Here is a 24,066-nt window from a genome sequence, read left to right as displayed (position 1 = left end):
CTATAAACATTTTTTTACGTTTTCCAGGTATGAATTTCAAAATGAATTGCCTTGTTAATTTTAATATGTACTGATATTTCCAGATTTTTCATGACCATGGAAATGTTAGTTACATGTTTAGTCAATTTTCACCTCATTAAATATTCATGAGCACGATGGAAATGTTAGTTACATGTTTAGTCAATTTTCGCCTCATTAAATATTCATGAGCACAGTGAAATATTTACTGTTCATCATATTTACTTTTACACATTATTCAAGTGTCTGAGGTCAATACTTAAAAATATCAAACCACGACTAAATATGTAAACTGGAGTAATAAATTAGACTATTTAGTGTGTTTCAGAAGACACTCGTCCAAACAATATTAATAACCTTGTAAATATGCAAATAAGACAAAACTGACTACTCCGAATAATTTGTTAGGGTTTAACATGACCCAGGGTTTCAAGTGTGAAAAGCCCATACATGTTCTCATTCTTCCTACCATGTAACAGATGTGATGATCTCACTTCCTGTCAGATGACGTGAAGAGCACTGCATGAGAGTCACAAGAAAGTGTCAAATTCACCATTTCAAAATGATTTTCACTTCAAAACCTCTGATAAACAAACACATTCCGGGCGAAAAGGACAAACGAGATCCATGACGTCTCGTTACAAAATACTAGTTCGGGCCGGACAAGTTCATGACAACAGGCTACAAAATCCACAAAAAAGTCAGAAAGGAAATTTGAGCGCCAATTATTGCCTTGTCCTCATAAAACATGAAAATAATAAAAGGCATCTGTTTAAAAGGCTGAGGTATGCGTGTTTTCACCAGTGTCTGCTCTCCACCAGTTCAGGCCGCAGACTGAGTCTCTTTAGTGTCTCGTAACCGATGACGATCATGACTGACGTGGGCGTGGAGGAAATGATGCGTGCAGACAGACCCTTGGTGAGACCCCACACGCCCTCTTCAGCCAGGAGCTGCTTAAACGTCTCCATCACAGACGAGCGACCTTCAACCTGCAAACACACACTGTGTATTAACTCACAAAGCTTAAATCCATAGTAATAATGACATGGTAAATCATTTTAATGAGCCATTTCAAAACAAGAACCGTTTTGCGCTTTTGAAATATAAGTGTGATGTATTGTAAATATAGCAAAAATGGCTCATTCAGAATTCATCATGGTTATTATGAGCACATTAACATAGAATTATCAAATATTACTATTAAGCAACGTCATCCTGATGATTAACAATGTGAACAACATCAGTATTACACAGTTGTTATTTACATACAGATGTATTAAAGATATAGTAGCAAAAATAGTTTTATTGTGAGGATCAGAAAACAGCACAGACAAAGCTGGACTTCTATAGCTAGATTATAAATGGACTTAAAGATTAATTAAAAAAAATAGTGCTTGTATGTATGATAATACATAAATATATTCAATTAAATCAGTGTTATTTTAATATTGATATTCTATTATAGTTTTTGTTAATATTTTGAATTCGATTTTTTATATATATATATTTTCTGTTCTCATTTTATTTTTAGCTCAAGGTTTAGTCATTTTTTCAAGTTGTGTTTTGTCATTTTTGTCTATAACAGTTTTTAATTCATTGTTATTTATTAGTTTTATTTTTTTACATTTAGATTTTGTTATTTTAGTACTTAAAGTTAAACTAAAAGTAAATGATAAATGGTGCCTTGCCTACTAGCCTAAATATGAGTTATGATTTATTTTTATTTCAGCTAACATTTACTTTATTTCAAGTATAGTTTAACTATAATCCTGATTTAAATAGATGTATTTTATACATTTTAAAATTATGCAAATAAATAAAAATAAATAAGAATATTATCTTTAATACACTACTGTTCGGGTTGTTTGGGGTCAGTGAGATTTTGTTGTGAAAAATTTGTTTAAAATGTTACAAAATATTTCTGTTTCAAATGAATGCTGTTCTTCTGAACTTTCTATTCATCAAAAAATCCTAACATAATTATAACAAATCAGCATATTAGAATGATTTCTAAAGTATAATGTGACACTGAAGAAGAAAAAATAAAATTTAGCTTTGCATCACAGGCATAAATGACATTTTACAATATATTTACATAAAAGTTATGTTGAATTGTAATATTTCACAGTATTTTTACTGTGCTTTTGATCAGATAAAAGTCTTGGTGAGCATAAGAGACTTTCAAAAACGTTCAAAAATCTTACCGCCCCAAACCTTTAAACGGTACACAAATAATAACAATAAATGATATGAATTACAGCAGGTTATGGGTGAGTCTGTACCTGAACTCGGGCTCGGACGACATCCATGGGGTTGGTGAGGGTGGAGGCTGTAGCTGCAGCCATTGGTCCCGCCACGGCCTGCAGGAGGAGGTGCGGACAGTCAGCAGGAGCCAGTCTGGAGAGCTGCTCTGGAAACACACACCCACAGGCTTCATGTGATGCAGTAAGAGCATTTAGGAAATGACATATTTTAGTTCGGCAACTCAAAATATACTGGAGAACCGAAATCACTGACCAGAACAGTGACGTTTCATTAATTAGCGCTTCCCCACTTATTTGTGCTTTGTTACTTTGAATATGAAACAAAGTCTGAGTTTTCAAATTGTCAATTTTATCAGGAAATTCCCAGATGTGGCGCATTTTAATGTGCCGTTAATGTGCCTCAGTTCAGGCAGCACGTGAATCCATCATCTCTTCCTCTTTACTGCTAGTTATAGCAAGAAATCAGCATGAATGAACATCAGAAGGTATGTATATGTCTCATGCAATCGCTCAATCAGTGTTTCAACCGGGGAAAGACGTCAGTAAACATGTCACGTAACGTTATATTTACCTCAGAAAAACAATTTTCATAAACTCGCTAGTCAGCTAGAAGGAGCATTTTGCTAAATATATGCACTATATTACATATATTGGATATTGCATGTCTTAATTAATGCATGTTTGCATAAATCTGTTAACAAGTTTTTATGATAGCCATTTCATGCATAGACTTTGTTGTTTTCAATGTTAAACATTAACGAATATTCTAGTCATATTCTTTAAAAATACGTTTGAATAAGTCTGTCATGAAAACAGGTTATGACAGCCTGCATTTAAATGTTTATATTTCAACAATAAATTAAAGAAACATAATTTTACCATTAATTAGTTGATATTAAAACTGCCATTTTATTGTTTGCTTAACTTAAACAATGTAAACTTGTTTGTGTTGTTCACTGTAACAAAAATGCAACATTTCATTTAATGGCTGGTTATTTTTTAACTGAGTTTTGATTTGAGTGTTCATTATTATTTAATTATTATTAAATAAATGTAGTTGATTATTAATTTAACTCTATTTTTGGTTTGGTTTTCAGCTAAATGTTAACTTAAAGGGTTAGTTCACCCAAAAATGAAAATTACCCCATGATTTGCTAGATGTATATGACTTTCTTCTTTCAGACGAATACAATCAGAGTTATATTAAAAAGCATCCTGGCTCTTCCAAGCTTTATAATGGGAGTGGATGGTAGCCCAAAATTTTAAGTCCAAAAAATTGAACCAATCCATTATAAAAGAAGTCCACACGGTTCCGGGGGGTTAATAAAGGCCTTCTGAAGCGACGCAATGCGTTTGTATAAGAAAAATATCCATATATACAACTTTATAAACCTTAATCTCTAGCTTCTGCTAACTGTCGTACGCGCGTTCACGAGAGAGCGGCGTCCAGCGGATGACGTAGGCGTAGCGTAAACTCCAATGAGAATATGCTAGTCTCGCGAGAAACAAGTTTTGTTTACAGCAAAGGAAAACCAGTGTCCTCTTGGCTTATATTGAAATCCGCCGACATTTTTCGTTACAAATCCTCGTTTTGTACTACGAATTCGTAACTTTGTTTTGCTCTCTCCTCTGTGCTTCCACGTTCGTTACTTCCGCATTCGTCACCACGTTTACCTACGTGCTACGTCATCCGCTGGACGGCACTCTCTCGTGAATGTGCATACGACAGTTAGCGGAAGCTAGAGATTAAGGTTGATAAAGTTGTAAATATGGATATTTTTCTTACACAAACGCATCGCGTCATTTCAGAAGGCCTTTATTAACCCCCCGGAGCCGTGTGGACTTCTTTTATAATGGATTGGTTAAATTTTTTGGACTTCAAATTTTGGGCTACCATCCACTCCCATTATAAAACTTGGAAGAACCAGGATGTTTTCTAATATAACTCCGATTGTATTCGTCTGAAAAAAGAATGTCATGTACACCTATGATGGCTTGAAGGTGAGTAAATCATGGGGTAATTTTCATTTTTGGGTGAACTATCCCTTTAAATTTTGGTTTCAGTGTTTCTGTCAGAAAATAATTTTAGAGCATCACTAAATATTTATTTTCTTTACCTGCATAAAAGTGATAAAATGGCCACCAGACGGCGCTGTTGGGTATGTAGGTGAGGAGCGACGCCACATATCCACGATAAAAGCCCCGAAATCCATCCGTGTGAAAAACCTGAACCACAATGTCTCTGGTTTGACCAAATGTCACTTTGTGTTTGGACGTGGCCATCACTCTCTTGGGCTTGAGTTTGAAGCGTGTGAGCTGACAGCCCTGACCCTGCACCATCAGCTGCTGGGACACCACGTCGATGGGCACCGTGATGCTTTGGGCCACCAGTGAGGCCGCGCCTCCCGCCACCAGAGACTTGACCGTGTTATTGGACGAGTAACAGGACACGTATTTCCGTACCAGCTCGTAGGTAGTGATGTAGGCCTGACCTGAGATAAGCGTCAACGTGTTGACCATGAACCCTCGATAAAGGCCACGCACCCCCTCGGCCTTCAGAATCTTCCAGAAGGCGTCGAAGGTGCCGTTATAGAGCGACTTCCCCTTCTGGACCTGCAGTCTGGTGCGGATCAGGGTGAACGGGTAGACGGTGGCCCGTGTAATCATGGTCATGAAGACGCCCAGCGAGTAGAACTTCCTCTTGTCCAGATCTTCCCATTCAATGATCTGAATGTTGCACTTCTGTTCCATCATTGCCGCCGGTGACCTCACACACAAAATCACACACACACACACACTCGCTCCTCTCCTGCTCAACCTGAAATGACAAAATCACGACATTTCAAATAAGCTGCATGTTGTGTTGCAGATCTGAAGGTATAATGGATTGGTTCAATTTTTTGGACTTCAAATTTTGGGCTACCATCCACTCCCATTATAAAACTTGGAAGAACCAGGATGTTTTCTAATATAACTCCGATTGTATTCGTCTGAAAAAAGAATGTCATGTACACCTATGATGGCTTGAAGGTGAGTAAATCATGGGGTAATTTTCATTTTTGGGTGAACTATCCCTTTAAATTTTGGTTTCAGTGTTTCTGTGTTTGGGTCAGAAAATAATTTTAGAGCATCACTAAATATTTATTTTCTTTACCTGCATAAAAGTGATAAAATGGCCACCAGACGGCGCTGTTGGGTATGTAGGTGAGGAGCGACGCCACATATCCACGATAAAAGCCCCGAAATCCATCCGTGTGAAAAACCTGAACCACAATGTCTCTGGTTTGACCAAATGTCACTTTGTGTTTGGACGTGGCCATCACTCTCTTGGGCTTGAGTTTGAAGCGTGTGAGCTGACAGCCCTGACCCTGCACCATCAGCTGCTGGGACACCACGTCGATGGGCACCGTGATGCTTTGGGCCACCAGTGAGGCCGCGCCTCCCGCCACCAGAGACTTGACCGTGTTATTGGACGAGTAACAGGACACGTATTTCCGTACCAGCTCGTAGGTAGTGATGTAGGCCTGACCTGAGATAAGCGTCAACGTGTTGACCATGAACCCTCGATAAAGGCCACGCACCCCCTCGGCCTTCAGAATCTTCCAGAAGGCGTCGAAGGTGCCGTTATAGAGCGACTTCCCCTTCTGGACCTGCAGTCTGGTGCGGATCAGGGTGAACGGGTAGACGGTGGCCCGTGTAATCATGGTCATGAAGACGCCCAGCGAGTAGAACTTCCTCTTGTCCAGATCTTCCCATTCAATGATCTGAATGTTGCACTTCTGTTCCATCATTGCCGCCGGTGACCTCACACACAAAATCACACACACACACACACTCGCTCCTCTCCTGCTCAACCTGAAATGACAAAATCACGACATTTCAAATAAGCTGCATGTTGTGTTGCAGATCTGAAGGTACAGAGTTCAGAGGTCATGTGACTGCTGGGTTATGCCATAATCATATGCTCTGCAGAGATAATTTCTTGACACATGTAAACAAAAAAGCAGATATTGAACATCTGAAATCTGTGAAATACGTACATTTTTACATCCCAACAGCTCTTAATCTTAACTTAATTTTATTTATTTATTTTTTGGTAAATGAAGGTTCCATTAAAATGTCTTTAAACGGTTTACCCTGCCTTCATGGTTTATTTTTTTGCCAATTTTCCAATGCATTTTATGCATAGGTTTTGTTTATATTTGCCAAAGGGGGTAAAAATATTTATTATTAATATAATAAATTAATAACTGTGTATGCATTTTTGTATGAACAAGTTCACACTGAGCAAACAACAAAATAAGATCACTTTTAAAACTAAAAAAGGTGTTAATAAAAATGATAATAAAACAACATCCATCATAAACGTATAATGCAATACAATTAATAAAAATTACATTTTATTAATGATGTAAATCTAAATGTTTTCTAAAATCTTACAATAATCTCTAATTCTAAAAATGCCATATGTACCCCAGGATTATATCTGTCAAAATAATAATAATAATAAAGATTTTAATAAATATTTGGTTTTAAATGACATCTCTATTGTTCCAAAGTAAACATTAAAAATCATATTTATGGCATCATATTTGGAATTAACCAGAATAATAGGGTTTAGCAATTGCATTAGATTACAAATTAAATATCACCAACCATTAAAAAATAAAATAAAATTCTTAAAAAGAATGTAATAATTATTTGGAGCATTGCATTTTTTTTTTTTGACCACGAACAACACGCAAGTCTGAATGTTTCTAAAATCTTATTTTTTATATTAATTTCTAAATCACTAGAATGCCATACTTTCCACAGAATTATACTTTTCAAAATAAAATAAAAAAAACAATAATAGATACTTATTTTTTTTTAATTATCCCTGTTGTTCTAAAGTAAACATTAATAGCATCATATTTAGAATTATCCAGAAAAATAGGGCTTGGCATTTAAAAGATAAAGCACAATTTTATTACTAAAAACAATGTAATTATTTTATATTTATCTGTAAATTACTAGAACACCACACATTCCTCAGGATTATACCTGTCAAAATAAAACAAAAGTTTTAAAATTAATATTTATTTTAAAATTATATTTATGTTGTGTAAACATTAAAGAAAATTATTATTATATAAATATTATATTATATATTTATTTATAGCATCATATTTAGAATTGGCCTGTTTAAAACAATGTGTTAATATAACTGGGATGTTGTCAGTGGCAAAATCGCATTAGATTAGAAATCCAATATAAAAATTAAAACATTTTTACTTCTGAAAATAATAATTTAAGCTTTAAACTAACTTCCTGAATTTTGAGGGACCATACTACCTTGATGCAGCTCTTTTCAATGACAGATCTAAGAGACACTATGTACCACCATTAATGACTCTTCTGTCCTCCATCAGTTCTTTGGCTCTGACACAGAGCTGAATGTTTATCAGTCATAGTGACCTTTTCATGGTGAAGCTGCAAAAATGACAGAGGCCTCCTATCTACTGCGCATGCGCATTACACTAGACCCAAAACAAAAAGCAGCTTATGTTGTGTGCCTCCTCTCGCCCATCAGAAGTACATTACACTTCATTTGACCTCTCAGACACACGCTAACTCACCCGGTTAGCTCGCTATATTTGCTGTTTCTCCATCCAGCGGCCTCAAGCGGAGCTGCGCGGTCCTGTCATGAGACAAATCCGCTATTATGCCTCTAAAAACCGCATTTTGTCTGATCGATCTGCGGCCTGCAGCTCCTGATGGAAAGTCATGCCGATCGAGCCGAGCGCTCCTCCACACTTCCGGCGCATGCTGAAACGTCACTGACAGGCTGCTGCCTGTTGATTGGTCATTGACACAGAAGGAGCTGTTTGATGATTGGGCGGTGATGTGCAGTGTTGGGGAAAGTTACTTTTAAAAGTAATGCATTACAATATTGTGTTACTCCATAAAAAAGTAACTAATTACATTACCTAGTTACTTTTTTATGGAAAGTAATGCGTTACGTTACTTTTGCGTTACTTTTTAAATCTGGACAGGGCTTGCTTGTTTGTTTTTAAAATATTTGATTTTGAGTGCAAGTGAAATGGCTTTGCAGTGATTGTTTGATTTTGATGGAAGAGTCAGAGGTTTCGTGACTTTAGTTTGAGTATTGGATTGGATTTGTGTTTAAGGTTTTGAGAAAATGAGTGATGGTTTCAAGAAATATGTTTTAGCAATTCAGAAAAACTGTAATAGTAATGTAATAATATTAGTGTTATAGATTAGATAGATAGATAGATAGATGCCTTTTAGACATTTACAGTTGTAAATATTGTCGATAAAACATATTTAACATTACTAATATAGACAGGATCATTAAAAATAATATATTCTCTCTATATCCGCTTTTATTTCCATCAAATTAAGATGTGTTAATAAAACAAAGTGATAAAGGGTAGAGTAGAAGATACTGTTTGTTGATTGGACAAAGCTGTGCGCAGTGCTGTACTCTGATTGGACAGTTCTCCGGGAGGTTCTGTGTGCTGATTGGCTCGCTGTCGCGAGTGGAGTCGTGTTCATTTTAGGAGTCATCATGGCGCTCGGTTCACCTCAGCACGGTAAGGGCTGTTTTTACTGACAAAAACAACAATATTCATCTCATTTGCGCTCTGACAGATATATATATAACCTGTTATACAATTGTGTGTTAAAACAGCTCTTAAATATTAACTTTTAGAAGGATGAAACAGGCGGCTTTGTCGTTAGCAGTGCGGCTAGCGGCGAGAGAGCGACTGACATCCAGAACGATCACAAACTGATGTGTATCAAAGCCTAGTGAACTTGACAGCAACTGTTTTATGCGTGTAGGGTGCCTAAAAATATGCTCATTTAGCATTGAGACACAGCCTGTTATGTACAATGCTCGATTATTATGTATTGTTTGCAATAACACATGTGCACCATGGTACTACCATGCTTTCTGGACATGTACCATGATTTTCCGTAGTGTTCTTACCTTGCTGTACTATGTAAATACCGTAGTATTGGTATATGGTAATCACTTAGTACTTTTATGTGTATACATTTGATTTGTAGTATTACTATAGTTTTCAGTCACTATACTATAGTACTTTGTTAAGGGCAAAGCACAGCCTTTCTCTGTAGTTATTAAATATTTCTTAATAGTTATACAACTGCTTGTAACAAAACCTCTTTATCTTAATATGAGGTTGTCTTAAATGCTGTAAAACTTTCATAAATGGGACAAATAGTGTCTTAAAATGAACAAAATGTCCCCAAAACGGTAAAAACCTACATTGTGGGAAACATTGGGAGGGAATTATCCTCAAAAATGTACTAAAAATAGTCTTAAGGTCTGCAATGCCAAAAGGTTTCTTTTAGAAGTAAAAGGTGTATAATTATAATTAACTGTGCATATTAGTTTTCATGTCAGTGGACTGATCCTTCTGTAATCTGATTGTCTGTTATTTACTTTCCCACCCAGTGTCTTTATCTTCCATGTCATAAATATAGATCATGGGTTTTGTGTGTTTGGATGTGGCAATGCTGGTTTGTGTTCCTTTGCTGCAGTTTCTGTTTAATCTGATCTCATCTAACCTAATCTAAGGCATGCAGCAGACGCAGGCTGTGACTGAGTGATAAGCGTGTCTGTGCGTGTTCATCCTCCACACATGCAGTCACACAGGGTCACAATATACTGTGCTACACTGCTGTGCATCAGCACTAGTGTGTTTATATCATGCCCACGGATGAGGATTTGGTTTTGTTGATCTCTCTTTGATTAGTGAACTGTCACACTTTTGCTCAATTTAATGTGTCCTTACTGATTAAAAGTGTTCATTTATTTTAATAAAAATAAGAGAGAGCGAGAGGTTGATAGCAGTACAATTATGGATCTGTTTTTCAATACATAGTTGACTGTAAACAATGTCTACTCCAAAAACACAGTAAATGTTGTTTTTTGACACACAATTAAGGTAAAAATAGTAACAGTGATCACAAAACTCTGTATTGGTATAATATAAGTACTTCTGTGTCTTTTAACAATAGACTGCTTGGTAACACACAACAAAGAATAAAATGCCTGGGTTTTTCTAGTTTTGAAAAGAAAATAGACAGGTTCTTAAGTAACAGAAGCTGCCTTCTCTGCCTTCTTCCATGAGAGAAAACATGAAAATGGTTTATTATTGTTCTCAGTAACCAAGAGGGCTACTGCTTCTAGGCACAGCTAGGAAATGCAAATACTTAATTTGTGTTTGAATTTTGATCATAATATGCTTCTATAAATGTCAGTGTTCGGCTTTGAACCTGGATCGTGTCACTTTCATTTATCTCTTTCTCTTGTTACTGAATTTTTGTTGCATCCCTAAATTGAATGTTCACATGTCATTTAATGCTTGCGTTTCTGCCCTGAACAGTTGTGAATTGGGCTTGTAAGCTCTCAGTACTCACTGCCAACACGAGTCCCACAGCTGCACACTTGTGACTTCTAAGTGGGACTTTAGGAGGGAAGAGGTGAAGGCCAGTAAACAGAGGCGGTTTAAGAAGCGATACACTCTCTTTGAGTTATGTTAGCCTTGTAGATGTTGGTCTGCTGTAATCTGGGCCAGTTTTGATTCTGTTTGGTCATTGCAGATGCACATTACACAGTCAAAGCCAAACCCAAATCCAGATCAGATTAATAAGTTTTAAACAAACAAGCCATTATTTTCCTGTCACTGTTATGTAAATTACATTCATTTATCAGATCAATCTCAAAATCCTCAATAAGGTCTTTTATTCTGTACAGAACATCCATTCGGCCATTTGATCGACACTCTCCAGAGTGAACAGTATGAAGAGCGGCGATATTTCAACCCACAGAAGCTGAGTGATGTCAGATACGGTGAGTTACTCAATGCTTTAATGGAATTAAATCATGCACAGATGTAAGTGGCATCATTGCTAACATCACTTGTTATAAAAAATTTAATTAAATCTTGCAAAGTCTTGCAAAAATACGAACAGGCTCTTTCTCTTGTAGAGAAACTGCCGTTCTGTATGCGGGTTCTCCTGGAGTCCACCATCCGGAAGTGTGACGGGTTCTACATAAAGACAGACGATGTCTCCAGTATTCTGGACTGGCAGAAGCAGCAGAACCAGGCTGAGGTTGCGTTCTCACCAGCCAGGGTTCTGCTACAGGATTTTACGTGAGTAATCGACTAGGGCTGCAAAATTTGAAAAAAACAAATTGATTTTTTTCCCCTGAAATCGGTTTTATTTAGATTAACAGCCCTATCTTCATTCGCATGCTAACTGGGCCTGTTCATAAGGTTGGATATGTCCTGATAGCTCTATTGTATTCACAGGGGAATTCCTGCTATGGTGGATCTGGCAGCCATGAGAGATGCTTTAGCTAAACAGGGGGTCGATCCGAACCTGGTGAACCCCAGATGCCCCACAGACCTCATTGTAGATCATTCTCTGCAGATTGACTACAGCAAATGGTGAGAGTGAACGCAAAGGCTTAAGGACAGATTAAGGCAGTATTTATGTTTTAAAACCCAATAATTACAGCATTAACATAAACAATGATTACGGCCAGAATTCCTAACGTACACAGTAATTAGGGTGATAATGTATTGTGCTACTGTTTTTGTGAAAACAATCTATTTTTATGAGCTTAACCAGGCACGATGCGACATGTTGTCACCATCAAGCAACAAAACTGCTAACAAGCATTTGCCTGATTTCTCAGTGCCATCCAGGGCCCTCCAAGCCCCATGGATGAGAGTCATGGTGCCACCGTCAGATCTCCTGCCTGCCAACCATCTCCACGAGGGAGCAGCAGCAGCAGCGGCAGTCACTGTGCGGGTCAACGACCAGGTCATCGGGGCGGCTGCAGTAAAGCTTCCTGTTCCGACGCCCCCAGTGGCAGAAGCGCAGCTGTACAGATAGAGAATACACCCCTCCTGTGCCCCTTCCACCTGCAGCCCGTGTCAGAGTACGTCTACACCTCACACACACACTAACACATGCTCTCACATTAATCTGTCTGCATTCTCTGATGCCTTGATGTCTGTCTGACACACACAGGCCTGAAACGATGATCAGAAACCAAGAGATGGAGCTAATCAGAAACAAAGAGAGGCTGCAGTTCTTTAAGGTGAGTTTTCAGAACTTTCTATGATTTCTATTTACATGAAAACAACATAAAACGCCATTCACATCACATTGAAGTTATGAAACAAACTTTTAAACAGTACTTAAGTCTTGTTTTTTCACAATTCTCTCCTCCAGTGGTGTTCAAAAGCCTTTAAAAACATCAACGTGGTTCCGCCAGACATCAACACAGTGCATCAGTTGAATCTAGAGTACCTGTGTCAGGTGGTACAGGAAGGGGAGGGGTTTATTTATCCTGACAGTGTGGTGGGAACGGACTCCCACACCACCATGATCAACGGCCTCGGGATCCTAGGCTGGGGTGAGCATGATGTCAGGTATTGTGTTATGTTTGTGCAATCTTCTGTCTTGTTTATCTCACAATGTCTCTCTCATGCTCTCTCTCAGGAGTTGGAGGTATTGAATCGGAGGCGGTCATGTTAGGTCAGCCAGTGTCTTTGACTCTGCCACAGGTCATCGGCTGTAAACTCGTGGGGACCATCAATCCTCTTGCCACGTCCATTGATATCGTACTTGGCATTACTAAGGTACAGCGAGGTCCTTGTTTTCTTAATGTATGACATGCGGATCAGTGAATTTGCAAATCTTAATGACGTTTCATGCACTGATCTGATCTTTGTGTTTCAGCATCTGCGTCAGGCAGGAATCGGCGGGAAGTTTGTGGAGTTCTTTGGGCCTGGTGTACAGCAGCTCTCAGCTTCCGATCGGACCACTATTGCTAACATGTGCCCCGAGTACAACGCCACCGTGAGCTTCTTTCCTGTGGATGACATCACCCTTCAGCACTTTAAACACACCAGTACGGACCATACTGTGTACTTTAGATTATGAAGTTTCAAGTGTTTGTAAGGATGTAACTTGATGCAGAAATGTTTTTCTTATCAGTTTGCAGTGAGGAGAAGCTTGTTGTTTTAGAAGACTATCTGAAGTCTATCAAACTCTTCAGAAGCTACGGCGACCAATCAGAAGAGCCACAGTATTCAGAGGTTGGTTCAATTAGATTTAATGAGCATTTTGAGAAGTAAACAGGTTGTTTTTGCTACTCTACCTTTTATGTGTCTTTATACACAACCGTTTAAGAGTTTGGGGTGTTTTGAAAAGTCTCTTATGTTCAACAAGTTTGCATTTATTTGATTAAAATTAAGGGGAATAAAAGTAAAAAATATTATTACAATTTAAGATGTTTTCAATGTATTTTAAAATAATTTATTCCTGTGATTCAAAGTTGAATTTTCAGCATCATTACTTTGTCTTCATGATCCTCCAGAAATCATTCTAATATGCTGATTTGCTGCTCAAGAAACAATTCTTATTATTATCAATGTTGAAAACAGTTGAGCAGTTAAAATTTCCGTGAAAACAGTAATAATTTTTTTTCAAGATTCTTTGATAAGCAAAGTTCAAAAAAAGCATTTGAAAATGTTTTGAATGTAGTGTAAATCACTGACTAACCTTCACATTTGAAATGAGTAACCAGAAAAGCAAAAAAAAAAAAAGTAAGAATTTGCCCCCAAGTCATGTGATGCGGTTGGTGTCATAGGTCATCGAGATGAACCTGAGCTCAATTGTGCCTCATGTCAGTGGACCCAAACGGCCACAGGACAGAGTTGCTGTGACTTGCATGAAGGAAGACTTTATCAACTGCCTGAATGAGAAGGTGAACATTAAATTGAAGAAAATATTCCTACCAACTTGGTGGCAAAGTACCTTTGACATAACTAATACCTGTATATGTTTTTTGTGCTTTGTATGAATGTGAAGGTGGGTTTTAAGGGCTTCCACATATCCAAAGAGAAGCAGGCAACTCGGGTCCCGTTCCTGCACGAGGGGGCCGAGTACAACCTGGCGCATGGATCTGTCGTCATCGCTGCTGTCATCAGCTGCACCAATAACTGCAACCCGTCCGTCATGCTGGCCGCAGGTCAAATGTCATCTCACCTCTAGATCTGATATGAGCTGTTTGCACAGTGTTTAGTGCATCTCACATGTATGTCTGATTTGTTCAGGTCTACTTGCGAAGAAAGCCGTCGAGGCTGGTCTGATGGTAAAACCGTATATCAGGACCAGTCTGGTGCCTGGCAGTGGAACGGTCACACATTATCTGAACACCAGTGGAGTCCTGCCCTACCTCAGGAAACTTGGGTACACACTCCATACACACCATATATACGCATACTCACTCACACATAGCAAGGTTATTGTTAACATAAGCTATCATTAAAATGAAAACTCTACTAAAGTGATATAACATTATAATATGTATATAATAAGATGTATATAATGGAAAAATGTATATTTTGAACATCACTAGTATTCATTGTTGTAATTTTAAATATATATTTTATTTAGAAATATTTAATACATTTTATTAATTAGCTTTTTATAGTTTTTTTTTATTTGTGCTTTTGTGTTCTACTTCTATAATAAATATAAATCATATTAATTTATTTCTGTTATTAATATGTAACAATAACTTTTCCTATTAATATAAGATATTTTCTATTATTATTATTCGTGTAACTATTTTAACCTTTTTTTTATTATTTAAAACACACAAAAATTAAATATGTATAAATATTATAATTTAAAAATAAAAAACGGTAAGTATTACAATAAGTATAAAAACAATAAGTTTTAGTGAAATGTTCAAAATGCCATATATGTACACCCTCATAGGTTATCATTAATGAAAGCTATCACTAAATAAAGAAATATTAAATGTTTAATAAAAATATTTAATAATGTAATATATTTAAATAATAAATATTTTATTTCTTTCTCCTAAAAATAAAAAAATAAGAAAACGAAATGCATTTAACAAAAAAAAAAACATTTTTTTAAATAATAGATTATTTACAAAAAATAATGGCATTTTCAAAATTATATTAGTTTTGTTATACATAAACACATTCACAGTTGACTATATAAGCATGCCTTTTGATGATGTGTTTTCAGGTTCGAGGTGGTGGGTTATGGATGTGCCACTTGTGTGGGCAATACAGCACCTTTACCAGAGAGTGTGGTGGACGCCATTAAACAGGTGAGACAGTTTAATCTCCCATTTCTGTCTCACTCCCTCTCTCTCTGATCTGCTATGTATTAATCTGTCTGCTTGTGTGCAGGGTGATTTGGTGGCGTGTGGCGTGCTGTCAGGAAACAGGCATTTAGAGGGACGCCTGTGTGACTGCGTTCGGGCGAATTATTTGGCTTCACCTCCATTGGTGGTGGCGTATGCGATCGCAGGTACAGTCAGCATCAACCTGGAGACAGAACCGCTGGGGGTAAACTCAGAGGGGAAGGATGTGTATCTGCGGGATATCTGGCCATCCAAAGAAGAGGTGAACCACACGGAAGAGAACATCGTCATCGCCTCCATGTTCAAAGAGCTGAGGAGCCGAATGGAGGTGCGAGGATTATCATAGCACATTTTCCCCACAAAATATAACAGTATGATTCATTTGAATTGATTGATTCACTGCATTAGTTGACTCATTAGAATTGTCTGTTAATACTGGCTGATTTGTGTGATTGTCTGCAGAAAGGAAGTACGTTCTGGAACAGTTTAGAGTCTGCCGAATCTGCCCTCTTCCCGTGGGATCCCAAATCCACTTACATTCGATGTCCGTCCTTCTTCAGCAAACTGGTGAGTGTCATTCAATATTATTTATATATTATAGTATTTTTTTTTATATGTTGAATTAACTTCTATTTTTATATTTTCAGTTTTCATTATAATTTGTCATTTTTAATGCAATTTTGTAAATGTTATTAGTTTTAATTTTGTTAATTCTATTTAGCGTAATTTTTAGTAAAGTTTACGTTTTAGTCATTTTAATTACTTTTGTCATTTTTTGTTCGTTTTTGTTTGTTGTAATTTTTATGCATTTTTAAATATTTCTATTTAGCTTTAACTTTTTTCAATTGTAGTTTCTGTAATTTTAGTATTCTGTAATTCAGCTTTATTTCAATTAATGAAAGTGATTTGTAATAGTTTTAGTTAACAGTAACTACACTAGTGTTATTCAGATGCATCACGTTCACAGTATTTTGACACTAACATATGGCCCGTTTCTCTTCGTCTCAGTCTAAAGAGGTGTGCACTCCTCAGTCCATTGAGGGTGCATACCCGCTTCTCTTTCTGGGTGATAAAGTAACAACCGATCACATTTCTCCAGCGGGAAGCATCGCAAGAGTCAGCGCTGCTGCCAAATACCTGCAGAGCAAACGGTGAGATGATCTGTGTAGGGGTTTTTGCACTGTTTCTTCTCAGTATGTTAATATATTGGTCCTTAAAGTCATTTATTATAATTTACATTACGTTTTTGCAGTAAAAATGCTTTTTCATTAATATGTTTAGGATAAAGATGATTAGAAACTAAGTTCAGTTCCTATATACATGTGACTCAGTTTGACCCCTCGTGAGTTCAATTCCTACGGCGCACGGAGAGGAAACGATGCTGTAATGACTCGAGGAACATTTGCCAGCATAAAGCTTCAAAACCGCCTCATCGGGAAGACCGGACCCAAAACACTGCACATTCCATCAGGACAGACGGTTAGTGACCAGACTAAACCAGTTTGAACACGATTCCTTCTGACTCTGAGCTCATGGTTTGATGTATGTTTTCCCATCACAGCTTGATGTGTTTGAAGCTGCTGAACGCTATCAGAGAGATGGAGTTCCTCTCATCATCCTGGCAGGAAAAGAGTACGGCTCTGGCAGCTCACGTGACTGGGCCGCCAAAGGACCTTATTTATTGGTACTGGTCCCATAATCCTTTTCCTGAGGAACCACTTTTGTGCTACACAATTTGCTGTGATTAATTCAAAGGAAACACTTAACATACAGACTGTCTTAACTGTGTTATATAGGGGGTCCGTGCGGTGATAGCAGAGAGCTTTGAGAAGATTCATAGGAATCATTTGGTAGGGATGGGAATCGCTCCGCTGCAGTTCCTCCCAGGACAGAATGCCGACTCACTGGAGCTGTGTGGAAAAGAGCGATTCACCATCAACATCCCACAGGAGCTCATACCCAGACAACAGCTCATAGTACAGGTAGTGCGACTCACAATGGATAACACATTAATTCACTTCAGCATTTCTTTTGAGAGGTGCTCGCAAGGGGCACACAGTAACAGCGCAACCAGTGTAGTGTGATTGACAAACAAATGACTCTTATGAACTGGTTCTTTTTTAATTAATCATAAATGGATATCAAAGATTCTTTGATAAGCAAAGTTCAAAAAAAGCATTTGAAAATGTTTTGAATGTAGTGTAAATCACTGACTAACCTTCACATTTGAAATGAGTAACCAGAAAAGCAAAAAAAAAAAAAGTAAGAATTTGCCCCCAAGTCATGTGATGCGGTTGGTGTCATAGGTCATCGAGATGAACCTGAGCTCAATTGTGCCTCATGTCAGTGGACCCAAACGGCCACAGGACAGAGTTGCTGTGACTTGCATGAAGGAAGACTTTATCAACTGCCTGAATGAGAAGGTGAACATTAAATTGAAGAAAATATTCCTACCAACTTGGTGGCAAAGTACCTTTGACATAACTAATACCTGTATATGTTTTTTGTGCTTTGTATGAATGTGAAGGTGGGTTTTAAGGGCTTCCACATATCCAAAGAGAAGCAGGCAACTCGGGTCCCGTTCCTGCACGAGGGGGCCGAGTACAACCTGGCGCATGGATCTGTCGTCATCGCTGCTGTCATCAGCTGCACCAATAACTGCAACCCGTCCGTCATGCTGGCCGCAGGTCAAATGTCATCTCACCTCTAGATCTGATATGAGCTGTTTGCACAGTGTTTAGTGCATCTCACATGTATGTCTGATTTGTTCAGGTCTACTTGCGAAGAAAGCCGTCGAGGCTGGTCTGATGGTAAAACCGTATATCAGGACCAGTCTGGTGCCTGGCAGTGGAACGGTCACACATTATCTGAACACCAGTGGAGTCCTGCCCTACCTCAGGAAACTTGGGTACACACTCCATACACACCATATATACGCATACTCACTCACACATAGCAAGGTTATTGTTAACATAAGCTATCATTAAAATGAAAACTCTACTAAAGTGATATAACATTATAATATGTATATAATAAGATGTATATAATGGAAAAATGTATATTTTGAACATCACTAGTATTCATTGTTGTAATTTTAAATATATATTTTATTTAGAAATATTTAATACATTTTATTAATTAGCTTTTTATAGTTTTTTTTTATTTGTGCTTTTGTGTTCTACTTCTATAATAAATATAAATCATATTAATTTATTTCTGTTATTAATATGTAACAATAACTTTTCCTATTAATATAAGATATTTTCTATTATTATTATTCGTGTAACTATTTTAACCTTTTTTTTATTATTTAAAACACACAAAAATTAAATATGTATAAATATTATAATTTAAAAATAAAAAACGGTAAGTATTACAATAAGTATAAAAACAATAAGTTTTAGTGAAATGTTCAAAATGCCATATATGTACACCCTCATAGGTTATCATTAATGAAAGCTATCACTAAATAAAGAAATATTAAATGTTTAATAAAAATATTTAATAATGTAATATATTTAAATAATAAATATTTTATTTCTTTCTCCTAAAAATAAAAAAATAAGAAAACGAAATGCATTTAACAAAAAAAAAAACATTTTTTTAAATAATAGATTATTTACAAAAAATAATGGCATTTTCAAAATTATATTAGTTTTGTTATACATAAACACATTCACAGTTGACTATATAAGCATGCCTTTTGATGATGTGTTTTCAGGTTCGAGGTGGTGGGTTATGGATGTGCCACTTGTGTGGGCAATACAGCACCTTTACCTGAGAGTGTGGTGGACGCCATTAAACAGGTGAGACAGTTTAATCTTATTTCTGTCTCACTTCCTCTCTCTGATCTGCTGTGTATTAATCTGTCTGCTTGTGTGCAGGGTGATTTGGTGGCTTGTGGCGTGCTGTCTGGAAACAGGCATTTAGAAGGACGCCTGTGTGACTGCGTTCGGGCGAATTATTTGGCTTCACCTCCATTGGTGGTGGCGTATGCGATCGCAGGTACAGTCAGCATCAACCTGGAGACAGAACCGCTGGGGGTAAACTCAGAGGGGAAGGATGTGTATCTGCGGGATATCTGGCCATCCAAAGAAGAGGTGAACCACACGGAAGAGAACATCGTCATCGCCTCCATGTTCAAAGAGCTGAGGAGCCGAATGGAGGTGCGAGGATTATCATAGCACATTTTCCCCACAAAATATAACAGTATGATTCATTTGAATTGATTGATTCACTGCATTAGTTGACTCATTAGAATTGTCTGTTAATACTGGCTGATTTGTGTGATTGTCTGCAGAAAGGAAGTACGTTCTGGAACAGTTTAGAGTCTGCCGAATCTGCCCTCTTCCCGTGGGATCCCAAATCCACTTACATTCGATGTCCGTCCTTCTTCAGCAAACTGGTGAGTGTCATTCAATATTATTTATATATTATAGTATTTTTTTTTATATGTTGAATTAACTTCTATTTTTATATTTTCAGTTTTCATTATAATTTGTCATTTTTAATGCAATTTTGTAAATGTTATTAGTTTTAATTTTGTTAATTCTATTTAGCGTAATTTTTAGTAAAGTTTACGTTTTAGTCATTTTAATTACTTTTGTCATTTTTTGTTCGTTTTTGTTTGTTGTAATTTTTATGCATTTTTAAATATTTCTATTTAGCTTTAACTTTTTTCAATTGTAGTTTCTGTAATTTTAGTATTCTGTAATTCAGCTTTATTTCAATTAATGAAAGTGATTTGTAATAGTTTTAGTTAACAGTAACTACACTAGTGTTATTCAGATGCATCACGTTCACAGTATTTTGACACTAACATATGGCCCGTTTCTCTTCGTCTCAGTCTAAAGAGGTGTGCACTCCTCAGTCCATTGAGGGTGCATACCCGCTTCTCTTTCTGGGTGATAAAGTAACAACCGATCACATTTCTCCAGCGGGAAGCATCGCAAGAGTCAGCGCTGCTGCCAAATACCTGCAGAGCAAACGGTGAGATGATCTGTGTAGGGGTTTTTGCACTGTTTCTTCTCAGTATGTTAATATATTGGTCCTTAAAGTCATTTATTATAATTTACATTACGTTTTTGCAGTAAAAATGCTTTTTCATTAATATGTTTAGGATAAAGATGATTAGAAACTAAGTTCAGTTCCTATATACATGTGACTCAGTTTGACCCCTCGTGAGTTCAATTCCTACGGCGCACGGAGAGGAAACGATGCTGTAATGACTCGAGGAACATTTGCCAGCATAAAGCTTCAAAACCGCCTCATCGGGAAGACCGGACCCAAAACACTGCACATTCCATCAGGACAGACGGTTAGTGACCAGACTAAACCAGTTTGAACACGATTCCTTCTGACTCTGAGCTCATGGTTTGATGTATGTTTTCCCATCACAGCTTGATGTGTTTGAAGCTGCTGAACGCTATCAGAGAGATGGAGTTCCTCTCATCATCCTGGCAGGAAAAGAGTACGGCTCTGGCAGCTCACGTGACTGGGCCGCCAAAGGACCTTATTTATTGGTACTGGTCCCATAATCCTTTTCCTGAGGAACCACTTTTGTGCTACACAATTTGCTGTGATTAATTCAAAGGAAACACTTAACATACAGACTGTCTTAACTGTGTTATATAGGGGGTCCGTGCGGTGATAGCAGAGAGCTTTGAGAAGATTCATAGGAATCATTTGGTAGGGATGGGAATCGCTCCGCTGCAGTTCCTCCCAGGACAGAATGCCGACTCACTGGAGCTGTGTGGAAAAGAGCGATTCACCATCAACATCCCACAGGAGCTCATACCCAGACAACAGCTCATAGTACAGGTAGTGCGACTCACAATGGATAACACATTAATTCACTTCAGCATTTCTTTTGAGAGGTGCTCGCAAGGGGCGCACAGTAACAGCGCAACCAGTGTAGTGTGATTGACAAACAAATGACTCTTATGAACTGGTTCTTTTTTAATTAATCATAAATGGATATCATAGCCACTGTAGTCTGATTCACAAAAAAATTGCTCTGATTAACTTTTTTTAGTGAACTAATACACAGCACAATCAGTATAGCCTGTTTTACAAACAAATCATTCTTATGAACCGGTTCTTTGTAGTGAATCAAAAACATTCAGAATAGCCAGTGTAGTCCAGTTCACAAACAGGTGACTCTTATGAAACTTTTTTTTTTTTATGAATTCAAAAACATACAATGCAGCAAATGTAGTCTGATACACAGTCAAATGACACTTACGAACCAGTTCTTTTTAGTGAATTAAAAAAACAGCACAATCAGTGTACTCTGATTTACAAACAAATGACTCTTTTCAACTGATTATTTGTAGTAAATCAAAAACACAGCACAACCAGTGTAGTCTGATTTAAAAAAAAACACATCTTTTGATAGTTATTTTTTTTGTAGTGAATCAAAACATACAGCACAATTAGTGTTGTCCAAATCATGACTCATGAACCAGTTCTTTGTAGTTAATCAAAACCAAATGGCACAGTCAGTGTAGTCCAAATCACAAACAAATGATGCTGATGAACCAGTTCTTTGTTGTGAATCGGAAACAGCAAAAGTTTAGGTTGATTCACAAACAAAATACTCTTTTGAACTGGTCGTTTAAACGAATCATTCAACAAGACTCAATAACTAATCTGTTAGATAAATAGCAATGGAACTACATATTTTGTGACCTGCCATTATTAAAATTAATATATAGACGTTCAAAGTTTCCCATATAATTTATAGTAATAGCGAAGAAAGAATTTCTTTTTGCAAGAATATCTTTTCTGCTATTACATTATTAAATTGTTACCAAAATAGAGAGCTTGTGAATCTAAATTTGTATCCATGCCCAGTCCTACTCTTAATTAAACTGCAGTTTGCTTTTACAAGCATATTTTTGTCCATGCAACATCTAATGTTCATGTCTGCCTTTGTTTCCAGACGAGCACAGGGAAGAGTTTCAGTGTCATGGCTCTTTTCGAGAACGACATGGATGTGGCGTTTTTCAGACACGGAGGCATCCTGAAGTATGTAGCTCGTTCTCTGCTGCCGTAGCACATCAGACTCATAGCCGCCGAGATGCCCATGGACCTCTGATCAGAACAGCGCCCCCCAGAGGCCTTACGAACTCTGAAGGCTGTGCCTCTTGTTTGCGAATCCTCCTGTCCCGGAGGACGTCATTATTTTGCACTTACAACAAATGTCCAACATTTCTCTCCAAATCATTCTCTCCACACCTAGACGCGACTCGGCGTGTATTTTCACAGTCTGGTTGTGGAGCATGAACTTCGGTAGGTTTGATTTGGGCGTTTTGTATTGCAGTGCCTGCAATGTGTGTCAAAAACTGTTCTTCTGAACTGAGCTTTTCAGTCCATGTGAAAGTATTCGGTGCTGGACGTGAAGACTGCACGACGACCTCACAGCCAACGGAGGCTTTGCTCTTCTTTCATGGTGCTGATTTTGACACGGCCAATTTGATTGAGCGAAAGTGTCCACACATTCAAAGCTTTCCAGCACACTGTTGTTTCTTCATTTTACCAGCTCTCGTTTCTGTATGCACGTCCACATATTCCCGTCACGATAAAAAAGCACTCTTCTATTTGATCCGATCCAGTAGAATATTGATTTATTTATTATGATCGTCCATTTAGTGTCTTCTGTCACTGGGAATATGAGCGACAGTGACTAAGTAAGTTCAACCATAAACATAATATATTAATCTGAGCTCACATTAGAGAGTGAACGATGGCTGGTTTTGGTACTATCGGTGCTCTTTGCCTTGTTGCAATGTTTGGCTTCAGTTTTTGTGTTCTGTATGTGAAGACAGTATGCAAATCCTCAGCACAGGGGTGAACGATGCAGTAGAAATGAAAAATCATCATTCTTTTCTTGGATTATGCTGTTATTGTAAATACTTTTTAATAAATAATGTGATCAGCATGCTGAGTTAGTCTTTTCTGTATTTATAATAACATAGGCTGTCATACAGCACAATCAGTGTAGTCCAAATAACAAACGACTCTTGTGAACCTGTTATTTTTAAGTTAATCAAAAACATACAGCACAATCAGTGTATTCCAAATCACAAACGAGTGACTCTTCTTTGAACCAGTTCTTTGTAGTGAATCAAAATATGATAGAACTTTTTATTACATTCGATACTCAATTGTAAAATTTGATTTAATTATCTGAAATATTTTAATATGCATTTTAGAATTTATTTTTGGTTTAAAATATGCTCTGAAATATTCATAGTTTGTACATTTATGATCAAATGTATGGTCATGTAGCTTCCCTTACACTGGGGGCGCTGTATAACTGAACGAGTCATTTCTGTAGGATGTAGACGAGCATATTCAGTCTAGCTCGCCCACTCTAATCAGCACAAGGCACCTGGAAGCAGACAGTAGTCTGATTCAGAAACAAATGACTTTCATGAACCTATTTTTTCTAGTGAATTAAAAACGTACAGCGCAACCACTGTAGTCTGGTTTCCCAAATACGGGACTTTTTAATTCAAATTTTTACTTAATTGAGGGATTTTC

General features: G+C 37.3%; 2 protein-coding genes across 4 annotated transcripts; one reads left to right on the top strand and one right to left on the bottom strand.

Moving 5' to 3' along the window:
- Window positions 1–28: 28 nt before the first annotated feature.
- LOC107680149 (solute carrier family 25 member 44-like) lies at window positions 29–8,134 on the bottom strand. Of its 2 annotated transcripts, XM_016475933.1 has the most exons (4): window positions 7,901–8,134; window positions 5,437–6,137; window positions 2,301–2,428; window positions 29–1,007 (listed from the first exon to the last, which is right to left on the bottom strand). In XM_016475933.1, exons 2-4 carry the CDS (start codon window positions 6,071–6,073, stop codon window positions 816–818), a joined length of 957 nt encoding a protein of 318 aa, XP_016331419.1. In that variant the 5' UTR covers window positions 6,074–6,137; window positions 7,901–8,134; the 3' UTR covers window positions 29–815. The 2 variants fall into 2 exon arrangements, with proteins under 2 accessions (XP_016331419.1, XP_016331418.1); XM_016475932.1 differs by lacking the exons at window positions 5,437–6,137; window positions 7,901–8,134 and adding an exon at window positions 4,400–5,095.
- Window positions 8,135–8,809: 675 nt separating this feature from the next.
- Window positions 8,810–23,461, top strand: LOC107680134 (iron-responsive element-binding protein 2-like). 2 transcript variants are annotated; one of them, XM_016475904.1, is made up of 21 exons: window positions 8,810–8,878; window positions 11,071–11,166; window positions 11,305–11,470; window positions 11,630–11,767; window positions 12,019–12,264; window positions 12,357–12,426; window positions 12,561–12,744; window positions 12,831–12,970; window positions 13,071–13,242; window positions 13,329–13,429; window positions 13,984–14,100; window positions 14,205–14,364; window positions 14,450–14,585; window positions 15,399–15,483; window positions 19,404–19,685; window positions 19,820–19,924; window positions 20,366–20,508; window positions 20,689–20,836; window positions 20,919–21,041; window positions 21,154–21,339; window positions 22,463–23,461. In XM_016475904.1, exons 1-21 carry the CDS (start codon window positions 8,854–8,856, stop codon window positions 22,574–22,576), a joined length of 2,937 nt encoding a protein of 978 aa, XP_016331390.1. In that variant the 5' UTR covers window positions 8,810–8,853; the 3' UTR covers window positions 22,577–23,461. The 2 variants fall into 2 exon arrangements, with proteins under 2 accessions (XP_016331390.1, XP_016331391.1); XM_016475905.1 differs by lacking the exons at window positions 19,404–19,685; window positions 19,820–19,924; window positions 20,366–20,508; ... (1 more) ...; window positions 20,919–21,041; window positions 21,154–21,339 and adding exons at window positions 15,566–15,847; window positions 15,982–16,086; window positions 16,528–16,670; ... (1 more) ...; window positions 17,081–17,203; window positions 17,316–17,501.
- The last annotated feature ends 605 nt before the right edge of the window (window positions 23,462–24,066 follow it).

The sequence above is a fragment of the Sinocyclocheilus anshuiensis genome, unplaced genomic scaffold (genome assembly GCF_001515605.1).
Source record: "Sinocyclocheilus anshuiensis isolate Anshui unplaced genomic scaffold, SAMN03320099.WGS_v1.1 scaffold376, whole genome shotgun sequence".
Lineage (NCBI taxonomy): Eukaryota > Metazoa > Chordata > Actinopteri > Cypriniformes > Cyprinidae > Sinocyclocheilus > Sinocyclocheilus anshuiensis.
Note: the sequence above shows the minus strand (reverse complement) of the source record. Positions and strands in the feature narration are given on the sequence as shown.

Bases quoted from the DNA above. Each gene is read 5' to 3' on its own strand.
- LOC107680134 (XM_016475904.1), top strand. From the start codon at position 8,854: ATGGCGCTCGGTTCACCTCAGCACG. The intron at 19,686-19,819 runs GTGCGAGGATTA...GATTGTCTGCAG, and splicing joins AGCTGAGGAGCCGAATGGAG to AAAGGAAGTACGTTCTGGAA. The intron at 20,509-20,688 runs GTGAGATGATCT...CATGTGACTCAG, and splicing joins AAATACCTGCAGAGCAAACG to TTTGACCCCTCGTGAGTTCA.
- LOC107680149 (XM_016475933.1), bottom strand. From the start codon at position 6,073: ATGATGGAACAGAAGTGCAACATTCAGATCATTGAATGGGAAGATCTG. The intron at 2,429-5,436 runs GTAAAGAAAATA...GTGTGTTTCCAG, and splicing joins ATTTTATCACTTTTATGCAG to AGCAGCTCTCCAGACTGGCT. The intron at 1,008-2,300 runs GTACAGACTCAC...GTGTGTTTGCAG, and splicing joins TCGTCCGAGCCCGAGTTCAG to GTTGAAGGTCGCTCGTCTGT.